This window comes from Chrysemys picta, chromosome 5, assembly GCF_011386835.1.
Source record: "Chrysemys picta bellii isolate R12L10 chromosome 5, ASM1138683v2, whole genome shotgun sequence".
In the NCBI taxonomy this organism is placed as follows: domain Eukaryota; kingdom Metazoa; phylum Chordata; order Testudines; family Emydidae; genus Chrysemys; species Chrysemys picta.
In genome coordinates, this window is record NC_088795.1 from 25,135,798 (window position 1) to 25,155,702 (window position 19,905).

The window sequence follows — 19,905 nt, forward strand, 5'->3', positions numbered from 1 at the left end:
AGTGAGTCAGATGTGGCGGCTTGAGGAGATGTGGCGGCTTGAGGAGGTGTGGCCCGAGCATGCTGTGGTCCAGTTATCCCTTTCAATGTAATGGCCCTTAGGGGACTGTTCCTGCCAGCTCATGTTAGAGTAGCCCTGTAGCCCCCAGGTTCTGAGGACGCAGAGATGAAATAACATGGAGTTCCAGTATACCTGAGGATCCAGTCCTGGATCTGGAGGACTGTATACAGTCTCTGAAAGAAGTTTGCACCATTTGACCCACACATTTCACCAGATCAAGGAATTGACAATAGGTGTCATTTACAGGTCCTGCAAATGGTTGACTATGTTTGTGCCAATCAAGTTTTAGCCCTGGTTACTGAAATGCTATTGAACATGGTTTGACCTTGTCTACACTTACAGGTACAATATTTTCAGCAGTGAGGGGAAGAAGGGCTGGTAGACCGAGAGTAGGGAAAACACCCCACAACAAGTTGCAATCAGGACTGTGTGCATTGTGGGCATATAATACGTACTAATAATTAGTCCGTTTGGTGGAATATTTTTAAGTCCATAGTTGGTGGCACTGCTGTAGTATGTCAGAAAGTCAACACTGGCAGTGTCTTTTGTTTGGTGGTGTGTCCCCAGGCACACTGCCACTGGCAGTGACTGAGCTTGGGCACAAGACTATGTGGGGACATGAGGTGTTGCAGAACTCCTGCTCCAATGCACTTTAGTTCATTTGTGGCACCCTTAGCTAGAAAAGCTAAGATTAGGAGCTGCATGTGCCTCTGTCCCTGCCCCTGGACTGGGAGCCTCTCTCATTTCAGCAGCAAAGAGGAGGGGAGGTGACTGTCCTTTGCAAGGCTCTGTGGGGGAGGGAAAGGAGGGGTTTCCTGTGGATTAGCCCTTGATATTACAGAAAGCCTGGTGAGCCACTGGTGAGACTTCACCTTCCTTTGAGCTGCATAAGAGGCTGGGATCGCTGCTGCACTTGCCACTCACCGCTCTTCCCCTGATTCCAGCTGTGTCCCAGTACCTGTCTGTATCACCCGTAAACTTCTTCACTGCCGCTGCCTTCTGCACGGACCAAGATCCACTGGGTAAGTCAACTGGGGCATTTCAACCTTATTGATGGAGTTGTATTTTTTTAAACTGCCTAATCTAGTGACTGGTTTCCTTCCCTGTGCCAGGGAGAGGAGAGGTGAGAAAAACAATAGTGGAAGTGCTGTTCTGCCACCAACGAATGAATTAGATTTTGCAGCTGGTTTGGCCGACAGTGAGAAAGAAAATGTTTTGTGATTTGCCTGGAGTTCTCCACTGCATTTAATTTACCAGCAAAATTAGATGTCCAAAATAAGAATGTATTTTATTAAATGAGGGAGAAAACTCACGTAAGACTGATGGCTGAATAGTGAAAGAGCTCAAGAGCTAGAATATGGAGAGGCAAACAAGTATATTACTTAGAAATTTGGATGTATGTGTATGTACCATATATAATACACATACATACACAAGAGCTCTTTTATCCAAACCTGTTTAGTACATACCCTTTTCTCTGAATCTAGGTTACACATCCCCAGGTATATCAGTTACCTGTTAACATACCTGATTTTCTGAATCCCCTTTTATACAAATGGTTTTAATTTTTCCAAAACATTAATGAAAACGAGGATTATGCTGTGTATAAATCCACATATACCATACCAGTTTCCTGTATAAATATATGCATATGTACATACATATACCTGTCTGTGCTCTGTGTACATATGTAATAAAGCATTGTATAAAGTATAGGATTTATATAGACGTTTCATGTATTTGTATGTATATAGAGAACTAAAATGCACAGATACAATATGTTTTTATGGAGGGTTTCACCTGACAGTTTGCACTAGTTAAACTTTGTACCCATTGTAAATAAGAGAAGTAACAGCTTAACTAATGAATGGCTGGCAGGTTTACAGGATGTTGAAAATTAGGATATTTTTTAAAAGGCCTGATCGTGCTTGGAACTTTGGAAAACTCATTAACACAAATGAGAGTTGATTTTGGCTCTAAAACTATATATTCTTAGTTAATTTTAGCTCTTGATGTGTTTGTTTGAAGAGGTAAAATACCTAGAATAAACTGGTTGGTCTTTCGAAAACCAGTTAAAATATGTGTTGTTGGGTTTTGCGATTTGCAACTGCATTACTGAGTTACAAGTGCCTCTTCCTTTATGATTTAGAAAACTTGTCCAGTGCCAGTCGCTTACTGTAGGAAATTGCTAAGACAAGAATTCACATCATCTCTTTGTTAATATAAAATATCTTAGACTGGCAAACATTTTTAGTAAAGTTGCTTTAAAAATCTTAGGCCTGGTTCTGCTGTGACTCATGTTGGTTTGATAGCCGTATAACTTCATTGATTTCAGGTAAATGACTCCTGATTTACCCTGCTCTATGTGAGAGGGGAATCAGGCCTTTGGACTATACAAGTCAACATACAATGCATGGGAAAACTGCCTGTATGCACCCCAATTGACACACTTAAGGTGTTTTCCTCTTTGGGGTTTGAAAATGTTATTTAAATTATGGCATCTGTGGACAGAAAGATATGATGATTTATTTAACAAGGGCATTTTTAGTGTTCAATTAGAAGAAAGATTAAATATCAAGATCCAATATTTTAAATGTTTTCAGATAAATTATTTTGTCTCCTGATTTGGTAATATGATTAATAGTTTGAGAGAGATTATGGATACTGAACTTCTGCCTTGAAAGGATGCAGTGGAAGGTCTGAAAGCAAGAATCTTTCTTGAGGATAGGCTTAATGGGGACAACTTCGTTACATAGAAAAATGGAGTAATGAAATAAGTGGAGGACGAAAGGTCCAGTACTGTATTGTGATAGAAAATATGGTGATTTATGTATTGTGTGGTCAGCACTTCAGCCATTACTCACACAAACCCCTCATTGATTCTAATGGGATTTAAACATCTGGAAGGGCTGCCCTTATATTAGTCCATTTATATCATTACATCATATGAATACAAGTCATCAGCTTGCTACTGTAAATGTCTTCAACTAGGATTTTTTAGATTTCTTCTGGGATCATCCATCAAGTATAAAATATTAGTAATCCATAGAAGATATTGCTGGGTCTACGCTGCTGCTTGATCCAAAGAGTTTCCTACTGGGTTTTTCTAAATTAGGTGCTGGGGGGTAAGAATTAATGCTGTTGATGACTCACTTCTTGATGGCAAGGATGAATGCTAGAGGAAGATTTTTTGAAAGAGAACAAGTACAGCATGTACCATTCATGAATAGCTCACCAACATGGGTGACATTTCAGTTATGGAGAAAATAACTTACTTTAACCAAAGTTGATATAATGATCATATGGTCGCCTTTGCTCATAATACTGGAAAAATACTTCTGAACACAAACTAATTTATTCTGATTATTTACTTATAATATGTTGATGCCTATACACAATGATGTGACATTATTTTATTGGATATTTATCTGTCCATTAAAATCTAGAGTAGATGAGCATATGTTTGTAGATTTTTTGTGTGACTTGGAAATGGAATTTCATTACACATACAAACATTAATTTGATTTATATTTTCTTTGCTATTTCTTTGTTCTCTGGGTATTTTACTTGTAAAAGGACTGTCAAATCAGAAGCAAAATAACGTTACACAAACCTTTCACTCTGAGAAAACAAGTAATAGTAAAGCATGTTAACAACCTTTGCTCTTTTCTCAAAGCAAACATCAAAAGGAACATGCCCATATATCTTTCCATGGTTAGGCTTACTGATTTATAAAAATCTTCTTATTCCTGAGTAAATATTAACTATATAATCTCTCACTGAATGTTTGCATTATTAATAGAAAAAATACTAAAATGGTGGGTGGACTTTTCATCAAAAGCAAATGAAAAGTCCGCCCACCATGCATAGATATTATATTACTGCTGCTAGTGGCTCGTTGCCTTTTGGCACAAGATTAGAGACACACCAATTTCTCCCATAGGGAATTGCTACAGTGGAAGACTTGTAATGACAAGACTCAGATGAGAAGAGAGGCGGGTAGTGCAGATTTTAATTTGTGACTGATCCATCACCTAGAACAGCAAAATAATTATTTTTTAGAATTAATTAAGACTTAACAATTGTGTGTCAATTGCAATAAAAGTATGCACAAATGTAGCTGTACAAGGTCACTTCTTGTTTTCAAAAAGGTGGCCTCCAGTTATCTTGAACAGTACATTTCTCTGCTTATCTTATTGGAGAGGATCATTTGTTGTGTTCCTGGTTTACAGGGGGTTTATTCAACATGTCACCAAATGTTTCACATTTTATTTTCTTATATTTTTGAGAATGGTGTAATGTTGTATGATAATTAAAGCAATATAAGCTCAGGAAAGTCAAATTTAAATTTAAGGGCAGGCCAAATTCTAACTTGTGCTTCAGTCACTTTGTGCCATTCTGGCCATGCTAAGGAGGCCAAGATCTATCCTAACCAGGGCATCAGTGAATTCATTTGATGTAGGGGAATTCCTGAAATGCAGGAAGTTGGTTTAGTTTGCTATATGCCACCTGGTGGAGAAGGGGGTGCTCCCAGTTGGCATGGCTGATGCCAGGAGGAGGAGTCTCCTTAGTGAACTGCACTTCTGCTCCTAAAACGATTTTCTAATTTTTTCGTGGTATTATTTCCATTGCTTTGTAACAACATGAACTTTCATATCACAAAATACTTTTAAGATCTTCTTGTTGTCCTAGTGCACTGGAGAGATGGGGAGAGTGTCCTCCTCTTCATAACATCACTTTTGAAAAGGTCAGAGTATAAATGTATTCCCAACTATGAAGAACCCTAGACCTCAATAGTGCCAGGCCTCTTTGGGTGTCATTCAAAAAGACATCGGTGTCAGCCACTGGCAGCAGCATCTTTAACAAGCAAGCTGCACTTTATATCTCTGGTTTCAGTAAAGATTACAAGGCAGCCAATGTGCTGTCAAAGCTTCAGGAACACAACTATGTGGCTTATCTCTCAAAAGCAGCCCCTTGGGTATATTATCACTGACAGGGTGGCCACTGCTCCCTATGTTAATGGCTCCACTGGTTTCTTGACGAACAGCAACAATATCAAATACTTTCTTAAACTCATACACTTCAAGGTCAGAAATAACCATCGTGACAATTTAGTCTAACATCCTGCACACTGCAGGCCACAGAACCTCACCCACTCACTCCTATAATCGACCCCTAACCTCTGACTGAATTACTGAAGTCCTCAGATCATGGTTTAAAGACTTCAAGTTACAGAGAATCCACCATATTACAGGGCCGCCCAGAGGGGTGGGCAAGTGGGGCAAAATGCCCCAGGCCCCACAGGGGCCCCCACGAGAATATAGTTTTCTATAGTATTGCAAGTTTCTTTTATGGAAGGGGCCCCCAAAATTGCTTTGTCCCAGGCCCCCTGAATCCTCTGGGCAGCCCTGCAATATTACACTAGTTTAAACCTGCAAGTGACCCGTGCCCCATGCTGCTGAGGAAGGCAAAAAACCCTCAGAGTCTCCTGCCAATCTGGCCAGGAGGAAAATTCCTTCCCATCCCAATATGGCAATTAGTTAGATCCTGATCATGTGGGCAAAACCCTCAGCCAGACACCTGGGAAAGAATTCGCACTAGTAACTCAGAGCCCTCCCCATCTGTTCTTGTAGAAGATCGGAAGGATCTTGCCCAACATGGATTGATTAGGGCCCAAAAATTAAGCTGCTTTGAGGAATTCCAGATGAAAACAGTTTAATCGGGCATCATATTAACCTATCCCAAAAGGCACCAGCCTACCTGCTTACAAGAAAAGAGCTGATAGATTGGTGGAGAAAGAGTCCTATAACCCTGAGAGCACACATGAATCAAAACATAACATGGTGAGTCTTATTTTAGGTCTATTGCCTTGAAAATGTCCCTTAATAGTGGAAAGATTATAGGAAGCAGGTGTTATGTAATTTCAATTTTGGAGGATCCCACATCAGTCTGTAGTAAAACCAGAACAGAACAAAATCTACGGTCAACTTCTGTGTTGCACTGTGGCCTCTTTATGCTGTTTTGGTGGCATAAAGCAGCTAGACCCTGCCTAGTGATAAAAAATAAGATAAGACAAAAAAGACAGAAAGATGTCAGAAAGACTGTATGTTACCCCTTTGCCACCCTTGGTGTGGGGGCATACTGGGGCATATAGGACATGTCAGAGGAGTAAGGAGGCACGGCTGGAGTATGCTGCACTCCAGCTAGTCATGGTTGTGGAATGGTCTCCTGGGGGCTGTAGTAGTTTCAGCTTGCCAGGCTGAGAACTTTGTACCTTCTCCTTAACCCAATTCCTGCTACGAGTACAGCTGGAGAGGAATGGAGAATCTGGCTCCTGATGGGATGGTCATCCCCTTCCAGGTGCCCTATTTCTCAGTGCAGAGGTCTGGATCACAGACCTACTCCTTGCGAATATAGTAGATTGCAGGGCAGATAAAAATAGATGATTTTTTAAAAATAAAAAATTGCATTTTTAAATTTAAAATCAGATTATTTTAATTTAAATTGGGTTTTGAATGGAAATTAAATACTGGTTTATTTAAAAAAAAACTATTTAAAATTAAATTTTAAATTGACAGCCTATGTTAAGGCCTGAACTTATTACAATCTATTAAAATCATTTAAATTAAATACAAAAATAATATTAAGCAGTACATGTTTGCTGCCAAGTTTTAAAGGAAGTCAAACCACTGAATTGGTGGAAGTCACTGACAAAGCACCGGGAACCAGAGTTTGTTGAAGTACTAAACCAGCTTTTGATAGTTGTGGCCTCTTCTGCAGGTGCAGAGAAAATATTTTCTTTAGTTCTGTTTATTCAGTTTCAGTACAATGACTAGTTCACTCAAAGTTAAGAGACTGACTGGAAGCTGAAAAAGCAGGAAAGCTTCTTTTCTTCTTCCAATCTATGACTAAAAACTATGTGTGAGAGGGTGCGTTCTACTGTTTCTAAAATCTTGAAGGACATGATAATGGGGAACAATTGGTTCAGTTCATTAACTACACATTATATAATACTTCCTTTGCTATATAAGTTGGTTAGTTTGAAATGCAAAAACATGCTTTTGTAAACTTTTGATAAACATTTTTTCTTATGTAACATTCACTGTTAAGGTAGATTTATTTAATAAAAAATGTAACCGCTGATTGTGTGCATTTTTAATTTAATTAGAACTTGCATCCATCCTTGACACAAATCACAAGAAAAATATTAATCATTATCTAATAAATGGGAAATGCATTATTCACCATTTTCTAACAAAATAAAAAATGTAAAAATTAAGAATCTGAATAAATGTAAATTAAACTATATAATTGCTTAAATAAATGTGTATAGATACAGTGTAGCCTCCTGGTTAGCAAAAAAGAAACATCAAATTTTAGTGTCTAGGCTATATTTAGTTGCCAGTCAACATGTCTGAATGGTTAGCTACTACAGGTCTGTCGCATCTTACGCGCATTTAACATGCGTGATTTCAACTTTACGTGGTCAGCAAAAACAAAAAAACAACAAAAAAAAGAAAAACAACAATTTTAATACTATACCTGTAGTGCGGGCGATTTCGCCCACCATTGAACTCAATGGGATTTTGGCTATACGCGGCTTTTGCTTTATGCGCTAACCGCGGAACGGAACCCCCGCGTAAGATGAGACAGACCTGTAATAAAAATAATGAAGCAGGGTTGTGTAGTGAAGGAGATTGCTCTCTGCAGGACCCCTGTCTCTTTTGTTGCAGAAGCTGGAAGGTGTGTGGTTAACGAGGCAAGGGATTTCAGGAAGAAAAAGTGTGGTCTGATGCTTAAGGCAACTGAGTGCGGCCCTGGAAACAGTAGTGCGGGAACTAGGGGTGCTACTGTATCCTCTGGCTTGAAGTAGTAATAACAAACACCAAATACATGATTTCCATTGTTTCCATGATCAGCACCCCCTCTATAAAAATTGTTCCAACACCTCGGCCTGGAGAACTGGATTTTATCCCTGCCTCTGCCACAGAGTTCCTTATGTAAAGCTAGACAAGTCTTATAAACCAGATTTTTCATAGGAGTCCGCTGTGTGTCCCTCATTTTCTGCATACCTGATCTGAAGTTCCTGGGGTCTGATTTGCAGAAGTGCTGAGTACTCACAGCTGTAACTGAAGTCCGTGGGAGCTGTGCTCTGAACATATAAAGTGCTGTAAAATGTTCACTACATTGAAAACTCAGGTCCTAGGCTTCTCAGCGTGGGCACCCAAACTTAGTTAACGCTTTTGACAATTTTGCCATTAATCTCTGTGCCTTAGTTCCCTGTGTATAAAAGGTTGCTAATACACCTCTTCTCACAAGGGTGTGGTGAAGAAAAAATCATTGATGACTCTTAAGCACTAAGATACTATGATGAGAGTACCATAGCACAGCTCATGAGGAAATTATAATTAATAGTTCTATATTCAGAGCAGGGTTTGAAAGTAATGCCTTTAACAATGAGTATAAAAAGAAATAGAGAATAGCTACTCATTCAGTGAGCCCCATTCATCTTGTGCACAGAATAAGGCAGGGGTTTAGTGGGAAAGAATAGTATGCAATCATGTAATTAAAAGGGACAGAATTAAAGTTACACAGCAACCTTAATCCTTACATTTCCTTACTGCTGAGTGTGTGGCTTGGCAGTGCTAATGTTCTTTTAATGTAGTGTTTGAGATGTCATCTATATTTGGGCTTTTCCATTTTATAATCCAGCACACGGAAGAAAAGTTAGGCAGGATTACCAAGGAAGGAAAAGTGTTGAGTGGGGTTCACTGAGTATAACACCCACGTTTATTGGAGGGTACATACAGTGTAAACAAAGTTGGCTGCATTACATATAGGGTGGTCTTTCGTCTCTCCTCTATGATACCTTTGTTAATGTTTATGTTTACAGAAGTGGAATCCTTCCAAAATGACAGACAACCAGTCAGACATCAGTATTCAAATGTCAAGTACAAACGGCCTCCCCAGCAGAAAAGAGTCCTCTCAAGACCCATCAGTCAGCAGAGGAACCACTGTGACCTTTCACAACATCTGCTACAGAGTGGAGGTGAAGAGTGGCTTCATATGTTGTCGAAAAACAACCGATAAAGAAATTTTGAAAGATATCAAGTACGTATTTAAACTTCTGTCAGAGTACATGTTCATTTGATTTCCTTTCTTGACAGTTAGGTTCAGATAAGTCACTGAGCCATGAATACCTCTGTAATAGTAATGTACAGAAATTGGTCAAGATTTCAAAAAAAACCAGGCACTCAAAGTAGGCTCCCAAGTCCATATTTAGGCACATAAAAAGGTAACCTGATTTCCAAAAGTGCTTGCATCTTTGAATTCCCATTGACGTCAATAGAAGCTGCAGTGTGTTCAGCTCTCTTGAAAATCAGGTCATTTACTCAACTGCCTAGATGTGAATGTAGGAGCATAACTTAAGGTATTTTTAAAAACCCTGTCTCTAGCTTTGAGTTAAAACTTTAAAAGTAGCAAAGAGTATTATTCTGTAACTAGAACAATGCGTGTGAGAGTTTGGGTGTCCACAATTTTATTGCACTGTTTTCTATTACAGTTATTGCTTAGTAATTGCATGACATTGCTCCTGTTGTCAAGGATCCCTTGTATAATGTTGGCCAGTTTCCAGTTAGATAAGTCCGATCTGCGTGTCATGAAAGTTAGTTGTATAACCTGCCATTCCATGATGTAATTGTAGGTCGGTTCTCTAATTTCAGCTCCCAGAATGCATGACAGGTTGGACCTTTATCTGTACTGCTCTTTGCCCATAAAGCATTTCTTAATACACCAAGCCTTCCATGCTGCATACAGTGACTATATCCACCAAATGTGAAATTTTAAATCCTTATTCTCTCACAAGAGTCTTACTCCAGCGTAACTCATTTGATTTAAACAGTTACTCCATATTTGCAGTGAGAAGAGCATATGTGTGTGAGAAGAGCATATGTCCTTTAGAGTCTAGACCTAGTGTATGTTGTTCCCCCATAAACAAAATGCAAAAAAAAAAAAAAAAATTTAGTTTAGGTGACGAAAACAACAAAGAAAAAAAAACAAATATAATGTGTCTGGGAAAGGGGTGAGGGATAGCACACAGAGATTTAATCTGATATTTTATATCTAAATTGAAACACACAAAAATCCCTCTCTCCTAAAGAACAACTTCTGCCATATTGCCTACAAGAAAGGAGACAGAAAATCAAATAGACAAACCCCTTACAACTACCCAGAACTATCATGATGTACTAATGCCTTTACTATGTAGCTGTGATATCTCATTATTGTAACAACCATGGGCAGAGAAAAGATTGATAAAAGAAATAAAAGACATTTCACACAAAGTATAAACTACCCTTTATTATTTGTAATATAGAGTGCTGTAAATTAGAGTTGGGCCTACAGAAAAACTTTAGATTCAAACACCCCTGAGCTTTGGGGAAGTTTAGATCCAGAACCAAACATGGCAGCGGGTTCCTATGTCTATAACGGGCTGAACCAAACCCCCAAATTTGGACATCTCTGGTAGCAATGCTAAAGAGTTAGATGGTCACAGTTTATAACCAGATTGCTGAAAGAGTACACCCTCATGTGTGTCAGTTTCTCAAAAATATCAATTTTAATACCATTCCTACTAATGATAAATGTAGTAGCTGCAGGGACCATTATACTTAACACAGTTAGTCCAGCCCCTGTAGTCCTTTCTCAGTCAAAACTCCTATTGACATCAATGACAGATTTGCCTGAATAAAGACCGCAAGATCCTTCTCATGTTCAGTAGCAACAGTTAACCGGCTCTTATTTATAATGGACATCTTTAGAAATGATTCAAAAATTCTCTTGTCTTTTAACTTTATATCCATTTTAATTTTAACCTGACGTTGCTCTATGGTTCTTGGAATTAACATTTTATCCAACAGTTAGCTGGAAAGACAATATTAAATATCTTTGACATTTCCCAGGGCAGATAGAGTCAGCTCACACAGATTTCCTCACATGATTGGTGGGTCTTTGTATTAATTATTCACAGCTAGATCACAATTACTTTAATGTGATTCCCATTGTGCATTCTAAAGACCTTGGAAGGTTTGCCAAACATGGGTATTTAAGAGGAATCAGGTGATGATGATTTCTTACATTGTGAGGTTGCGTGTTGTGTTTTGGAAGTTTGCAGGTTTTTTGAATAATAAAATTGAATAATAAAATTGCTAGTGATAAGTGAATGAAGCACAGATAAAAAGTATATAGAAATCTTTATTAATTATTAACAACTTTTACTGTTCCTGGGCTGAAGGTGATGGCTTACTTTTCCATTTAAGTTCTCAGTTGTTACAGAATAAATTTGATTGGACATGATCTGTTTCCTGGGTGGCTTTTAAAGTGTGGAAACTGCTTCCTTTGGACAATCCCCTCAGCCCATCTCTGCCAAATTATAAGCATGACTGAAAACATTTCAGAGTTGCTTTTTTCTATTTTAATTCCCACTGGTCCTTGTGTACAACTCCCTGCTGCCCTTTACTCGGTCTTTAACTATTTTTGTTGACTGTTATAATGTAACTTCATTATCTAATTACTGTATTTTAACTGTTTAAGCAGAACACCCGGACATTTTTGATAGGGGAAGGGGGAAAGTGGTGCCTTATGAAAAATAATAATTATAATGGATCGCAGACAGAGGGAAGTAACCAGAATCCAATGACATGAGGCAAGAAATAGCAATCAGGCATTGCTATGTGTGGAAAGTGTTGACTCACCATTAATTAATAATTGCAAAGGGAAATACTGAGGTTGTGAGGGAGCCCTCTACCTGCCTGGTGCTACTTCAGACATTATTAACTAATAATGTTCATATATGTCAGTCGTATACATCCCAGAGTGGAGTTTCTTGCCTGGTCAAAAATCTATTTGGGGAAGGGAAGTTTTATTCCAGGTGACTTGCAGACATCAAAAGATTCACCCTCACCAGTGAGAATACTCTACTCCTACGCTCTGATTAATTAATTAATTAATTTTTAAATCCTTGTGCTGAGACTGGGAGAGGCTAAATCTTCTCAACATTTCCTTTATCCAAAGCCATCCCTGCAGTTCTGCTTTCAGGTCATATCCAAAACTGGAAGGGGCCTATTTTCTCTCTCCAGTTTCTATGCACCCAGAATTTTATGTGAAGAGCTCATAAGATTCCAGTACCCTCTGATTTGAAACTAAACCTCTGATAAATTGTTTATTATTAACTTTTAATTGTTATTGTAGCAACCCCCATGTGCTAGGCACTTTGCAGACCTGTAAAAAAACAGTTCTCTGTCTGAAGATCTGACAAACTACATTAGACAAAACACAGATGAAGGAGTGTGGGAAAGGAGTGGACTACAATATAGTTAAAGTTACTGAGTAGTAGTGGTTCGGACATGACTTCTTAGTTACAAGGATATTTTTTGCCCATTCCAAATCTCAGATCAGATAGATCCTCAGATGGATACTTTTAGATCCTCTCTGCCAGTCCTCTGGTCTGATGCAGATTGGTGCTGCTTCTCGGACTACAAGTGAGTTACCAAGTTTCCATTACTTACCACTCAATCAGCTAGTTTTGCTTTCTTTGTACTCATATTTGTGAGTTCAGTGCTACCCTTCAAAAGTAGCTACCTATACTGTATATATAAATGGTTGTTTGTGCAGCTTATTGTCCAGTTCCATGGTCAAACTCCCACTTCAGTGAACAAAGCCTGCATTTACACACACACACACACACCCATTTGCACATGCAAACAGTACTTAAGTGCACAATGCTTGTCTGCATGTGCAATATGGGGGCCAACTGTGAGAATTTGACCCTTACCACTAAATTTTTCATCTGTAACAATGACCAGAAGAAGGGAAGTGTTGATCGTTATCTAGGAAACTACACAGTGTAAATAGCTCCCTACTGTGTTTTATTGAAAGAGTTGTCTCCAAACAAAATGACTGGTAACCCAAATACATACTTAATAGCATTTCCTTCTGGCTGCTGAGCGTGAGATAATGACTGTACATCAGATGCAAAGAACTAAGTCAGGTTTCCAAGTATTTCTTTAAATATAGATGCCTTTCCTACATGACAGATGCCTCTCTTACCGAGGGATGGCCAGAGAACCATGCTTGCTATGACTGCATGTATTCTAGAGTAAGTTTGTGTTTAGTATGACTATACATCAACATATGTCTTGCTATTGTTTGATAATTATAGTTCCTGTGTTGTACTTTTTAGTTAACAATATGGGATATTTCTTTTTATTTTAAGTTAGCAATGTAAACTAAGCAGGAGTCAAGTCATTATTTTATGTAACCAACTAGCTTCATTAGCCCCAAAAGGATTTGATGCAAAATACATTTCTGCAAATTAATAGAACTAACCTGTAAATGAAACAATGAATGAGAAACCTCTTGGTTTTGTCTTACAGTGGAGTTATGAGACCAGGACTGAATGCAATTCTGGGACCCACTGGCAGTGGCAAATCTTCGTAAGTGTTGAAGCAGTGAAAGGACCTGTTTTACTTTATCCATGTTCCTTACCACAAGGAAACATGCCAACAAGAAAATGCCTCTTGAACAACACTCCCAGGGCAAGATTTCAGTCTTAATTCCACCAGAGTAAATCTAAAATAAATCTATGGATTTCAGAGCAGAATTTGACCCCAAGTGGAAATTGTATTTAAAAGCAACAAAAAAGAAAAAAGAAAAAGAAGAGAGCCAATTTTACAAGTTTATTTATATTTATTAAGTAATTTATTTCTTTTTAGTAAATAGTTTCCTGACATGCTCCCCTTATGCATCAATCTACAGTACAGCGGGAGGCTTATTTTATTGAAAAAAGACAATTCTGTTCTTTGAGGGGCTTTTTAAAAAATATGAACTATAGTAAGTTGCAAATTTTCAATATGGGAAAGCTTGTGCACAGCTGACTATATACTGTTAACTTTATTTGTCTGCCAGATTTGCCTTTCACTGGCCCCAACTCCTACACTTTGGTGAAAACGTACACTTCAGAGCTCTTTAAGGTGATGGACTTTTCTTCTTCTAGGCTATTGGATATCTTAGCTGCAAGGAAAGATCCTCATGGGCTGTCTGGACACGTTTTGATAAATGGAGCTCCTCAGCCTGCCAACTTTAAATGTATCTCCGGATATGTGGTACAGGTAAGTCAGTCTACAGTGACTGCATCCGCCTTTGTCGTTTTGACATCCTCTGGGCCAAAATGCACCAGAATTGTCCAATATGAGGTAACTGCAGCAGCTGACTTGTCAAAACTGACCCAGGATACAATTTAGAAACCTCACACATTATAGTTTAAAATGTAAATGGGATAAGCTGATTTCCATTTCCAGGATTATACCCTGAGCTTCCACAGGCAGTGGGGACCTTCCACATGTGGCTCTTCCCCCACCCATACAGAATGTTGCTTCTACAGCACCATTGCTCTGCCCATAGAGCTCCACTGAGTTTAGAGGTCAAGAGGGGCTGGAGCAGTGGAGCTGACCCCTCCACAGCACCTTTCACTGCAGAGTACCTGGAAATCCAGGGAGAAGTTTAAACAGCTTGGAACTGTAGTATGTCCCTCTGACTGCTACTGGGCATCTGCAAGGAGACCCAGCCAATAGTAGCACAGTTCCTATTGGTGTACAGTTTGCAAGGGTGAGCAAGGCCATGTCCTTGTAGGACATCATCTGTTTCCATATGGAAAGAGCCTCCATTCCCTATGGATCCTTTGGCTCTACAGAGGTGGAAGGAGGCACAGCCTCTCAAATCCACAGCCCTCCTTAACCCCCTACTACTATAGGGGCCTGTCTCCAGAAAAACTCTGCAATGTGAACCTTACTGAGTTTTCTCCCTCCCTCCCCCCATCTTGTCCTGTGGGTATAGTGGTGAGAGTGGGTGATCTGGCCCTATATTATAATTTATTTTCTATCATAGCATGCAACTACACCTCACATTTGGAAGGTTTGACAAGTGTGTCTATATTCTGAGTTGACCTTTCTTTAGCACTGTTCTCTGAAACAGGTCAGAATTCTAACTCATGTAGAGATCTGAGCCTACAAGAAGGTATCAGAGAAACACATCCAAAATTACAGGTATTTCCCTTCCCTATCAATTGGGTGGGGATGGGTCTTGAGAAACACTACAGGAAATGTTTAAGCCTTGTAAAGGAATATTCAATTTTACAATTGTTATCACTCTGCTATCTGGCTGCTTTTCCACAAGAATAGGAAAGGTATGACTGCCCACCAATGTGCTAGAGAGATTCTTTGGGGCCACTCCTGCGAGCCTTATATTAAAATTCTGCCACCAAATGAAAAGTAAGTTTGGGATGATTTCCCTACCCTTGATGGAATCAATCCCTTTCTGTATCCTAGCCAGAGTTGATTTTACCACTGGGGTTCATAAAAAATGTCATCAGGGCATTCTCCCCCCTTTACAACAGACCAGATTGCTCTAGGTGGAGTGGTATTTTCAAAAATTGTTCCCTCATCGTCCTCTGCAAAGTCATCACTCCATACCTCCACTTCATGCTCAAAAGGTTGGACACAGATCTACACTACCAATATAGTCAATACATTTTTCAAAGTATAAAGTTTTCCACAAATGTACAGCTCATAAGCTTGTTTGGCCAGAGATGATGCCTCCTTCCTTAGGTATGAGAAAGTGTTATTGCTTCAGTAGGAAAACAAATGAATGGATTTCCCCCTATCTCTTGCCTATCTTCAGTGCAATACATATGGTTATTAGAGGCTACGGGAGACCTCTGTTAAATATGATCAGCCCATTACTGACCAGTACTCTCTCAAAACAAAGTTAGTAGAGAGCTGTCTAAACTTTTGTATGATCAAACATCAGATAATAAGTCATTCCCTTTATAAGCAATAAACAAAGCCCAGATAAATCCCCCCCCCTTACTTTTCTCAGAACAAATCAAGATAACCCTCTTCCCCACTCCCCATAATCTAATTTCCCATACCACCCTCTTCTTCCTCCTTTTATACACAGTAGCTGAGGCTGATAGACTAACGAGCTCAGCTGCATATGCTCCTCAGCTCCCTTTATCCCTTCACAGTCTTATTCCAAATCTCCACAACTCTGACAGAGAAAACAGTGGGTTGGTCTTTGCTGTACCTGGGCAACACCAGCTCAAATGTCCAGAGACCTTGCTGGACAATGTACTTCATCACAGCAGATAATGCTTCCTAAATAGGAGTGGTCCTTTGACAGGTGTACAGCTGAAGGAACTGAAGGCTTGATTGTGGATCATGTGGATCACAGTGAATCAGTCCCTTTTATCCTTTTTAATTTTCTGGATCCTGTCCTAAGGATGACATTCTGGTTTTCAAAGATATCACATCATTGACTGACATGATTCTTCACTTGAACTATCAGTTTTAAATTGTTCTGATCTTATAAAGTGAGAAGCTCTAAATTCTGGCTTTTGCTTTCTCTATCCACCATGTGTCTCTCTCTCTCTCTCTCTCACTCACTCACTCACACACACAATTTCTTCCTTCCCACCATCTCCTTTTCTCTTTCAAATTCAAAATGTATTTGGCACCAGGTTTCCCTACTCCATCAGTAGTGCTTTGGCACTTTCTTGGTTCCCCGTTGCCTGCAAGGTGTTTTCCTTTAAGCTGCTGATTCAGATCTAAGAGAGAGAATGCAGATAGGAGTTGCATCCGTTGTCAGGGCCACCTGAAGCCAGACAAGAGTATCAAGGACCATGCTGCCTACCCCCTGCTCTGGTAACCTCAAGAGAGGATTCAGTTTAAATCAGCAGTTTCACAGCACTGCATGGAGCTGTTCTCACAACCTTTCTGCACTTGTTAGTTTCTGCTTAGTTGTGATCTGCAGTTACCACATCCTCAGATATTTGAAGAAAGATTTTATTCACATCTGTAGAAAGAACTCTTTCCAGATACTGATTCTGCAGGGTGCTGAGCACTCTCAACCTCCATTAAAGACAATAGGAGTTGAGGGCACTCTGTTTCCCGCAGGTGATGCTCAGCACCTGGGCAGGACCAAATCCAGAATCAATTTTGTTGACAATTTTCAACTGTATTAAGGAAAATCTATGTTTGAATTTTTTGCTGTGTTGCCATTGTTTAACTGCTCTGCAAAACACTCTGGGCAGGGAGACATTTGGACAGTGTATATACATGTGTTGATTTATTGATATTTCTGCTATTTGATACATGTAGGATAGTCCCTTGTTGCCATAAATTGCACAAACATGCAGAGACTAGTATTGAAAGAAAATATCTGATGGGACGTTCAGGTTTTGAAGATCCAGCCTATTTGATTCTAGCAGCTGTCACTGCCATACAAATGCACTCTGCATGTGAAGTACACACATAAGATGCACGTGCAAGTCCCAGAAGAGGAAGAATGAACATTAAATACGTAATTTTGTTTACTTAGGATGATGTGGTGATGGGAACCCTGACAGTGAGAGAAAATTTCCAGTTCTCAGCAGCACTCCGGCTACCCATGTCTGTGAAGGAACGGGAAAAGAAGGAACGAATTGACCAGATCATCAAGGAACTGGGTTTGACCAAAGTGGCAGATTCCAAGGTAACCTGTCGTATTATGGTGCCCAATTAATAGCAAATATTAAATAATTTTAGATGATAAAATGGCTCCACTTTAGGAGGGGTGTTTTTGATTTAGTGGCTTATTCTAATAGCAGAAGAACTGATAAACCCCAGCACAGCTGCCTGTTCCCATAGTATCAATGAAGATAAAGGCTTGTTACTTCTGTGCCTATCCTTAAACTATCATACACAGGACAGTGGTTACAAGTAGGAGGAAAGCAGGTGACCCAAGTGTCATGAAGAAACTTAGATTTCAGGGTGAAAACGTTTAGGGGCGGGGCTGGCTTCTTTCTGCAACTTTCGGAGTTGCACTATTGCCTTACACAATGTCAACCATTGAATCCATATTTGAATCCATAGTCACAATATAATCACCCAGAACTCTCCCAGAAGTTAATGTGCTGTTAAAGGTGTTGGATGTTCTTTGTTGCATACCTTGAAGTCAGACAAAATGACACAAGCTGCTTGTTTTGCATTAGGTTGGCACCCAGTTCATTCGTGGGGTGTCTGGGGGAGAGAGAAAACGGACCAATATTGGAATGGAACTCATTACTGACCCTGCAGTCTTGTTCTTAGATGAACCAACTACTGGATTAGATGCCAGCACTGCCAATGCTGTCTTGCTGCTCCTGAAAAGGTGACTGTAATGGAAAGAACCAGCCTTGACAGAGATGCACTCCATAGCTCTGCAGTTAAAATGTGGTTAGAATGGTTAATATGTAGTTACTATATTGCTGGGCTTGTTTTATTCCTTTTTGTACCTTGCATTGGATTCTCCAACAACAGGCTGAACTGTGTTTATTTATTGATTTGTATTGGAAGGAATTTGAAAGAAGAAAACTCCACATAGAGCACAGATATTTGATATCTCTATTATTTTCCACTTTACATTCAGGATGTCAAAGCAGGGGAAAACAATAATCTTTTCCATCCATCAGCCCCGGTACTCCATATTCAGATTGTTTGACAACCTGACATTATTGGCTGCAGGAAGAATGCTGTACCATGGCCCTGCTCAGAATGCCATTGAATACTTCAAATCTATTGGTGAGCTTTCTTCTGGAGCTTCAGTCACAACAGTGGACACTGAAAGGAACATGCTTAAAATGCAGTTCTGTTTTGAAAAGTGACTCAGTCAAAATGACTCTTGAATCATGGGATTCAATGGTTAATGTGCCTCATTGTTTCCCATACCAAAACATACTAAAGAATTGTTTTTTTAATATAACAGTAACATTAATGCAAAGTTAAAGTTGAAAAACCAAGCACTCAGAAATCGAGAAATGCAGAGTTGCGGATGAAGGCTGAACCTTAACTGTTACCCTTTGTGCTTATTAGTAATTACTTTAAAAGTAAAAAGTAATGCATGTTGTATCACAGTATTTAGTTTTGTTTTGTTATATGAATTATACACTAAGGCCCTGATTCAGTAAAACACATAAGCACTTTACCCATAGATATGTGGCTTTCAGTAAATCCAAATGATTAAACCTGCCATAAGGAGAAGCAGAAAAATGACTTATCATTAAGTCTATTAGTACCAGCTGATAGGTCAAAATAGAATTAGCAACAACAGACATGCAGTTAGAATTTGGAAGGGCTCATTTGTTAGTTGTCAGCTTTGGATATTTTGAATTCTTACAGCTTTCCTTTTTATGGCAGCTTTGGTAGGGCCAGTTTGCAATCTTCTTCCTCATGTTGGTTAGTAGTTTGGCCAACTGGACCACATTGTGGTGTAAGTTAGTACTCAACATAAGTAAGGGTATCATAGTCTGGCCCATGGTATATTACCTCAAATGCTTTTCAATACATGTTACCATCTGTAGAATGACTTGTTTTAGAGAACTAACACTGTTTCTCTGCAGGTTATGAATGCGAGCCATTCAACAATCCTGCTGATTTTTTTCTGGATGTCATTAATGGAGACTCAACTGCTGTGGCATCAAGCAAGGACGATGCTGATCTAGGTATAAAACTGAAGTTCTTCATACAGTAAGACGCTGATTTGCAGGGTGACAAAATGTGTTTTGGATTTATCCACTCTGGCTCTTTTTCCTCAAACAGTAAGGACTGCTCTGCCAATGAATGCAATAGCAAAACTCCCATTGTCTTTCATGAAAACTAGATCCAGTGCCCTGTTGTGATACAGTAGTGCCAAAAACCAAAATTTGAAAACTCTTTGTAACTATATGCAGGAAATCTTGATATCAGCTTTGCATGTGTACTTAATGCATACAAT

General features: G+C 39.2%; 1 protein-coding gene across 3 annotated transcripts in view; it reads left to right on the forward strand.

Moving 5' to 3' along the window:
- Positions 1-714: 714 nt before the first annotated feature.
- LOC101954001 (broad substrate specificity ATP-binding cassette transporter ABCG2) overlaps positions 715-19,905 on the forward strand; it is a 32,370-nt gene continuing 13,179 nt past the window's right edge. Inside the window, exons 1-8 of one of the 3 annotated variants that reach the window (XM_005292011.5) lie at positions 715-1,082; positions 8,954-9,171; positions 13,494-13,553; positions 14,114-14,228; positions 17,494-17,646; positions 18,146-18,303; positions 18,562-18,713; positions 19,532-19,633. In XM_005292011.5, the coding sequence (XP_005292068.1) occupies positions 8,972-9,171; positions 13,494-13,553; positions 14,114-14,228; positions 17,494-17,646; positions 18,146-18,303; positions 18,562-18,713; positions 19,532-19,633 (940 nt within the window). In that variant the 5' untranslated portion in view covers positions 715-1,082; positions 8,954-8,971. Of the gene's footprint in view, positions 1,083-8,953; positions 9,172-13,058; positions 13,217-13,493; positions 13,554-14,025; positions 14,229-17,493; positions 17,647-18,145; positions 18,304-18,561; positions 18,714-19,531; positions 19,634-19,905 lie in introns of those variants that run through there. The other 2 variants (XM_065597526.1, XM_005292012.5) reach the window with 2 other exon arrangements.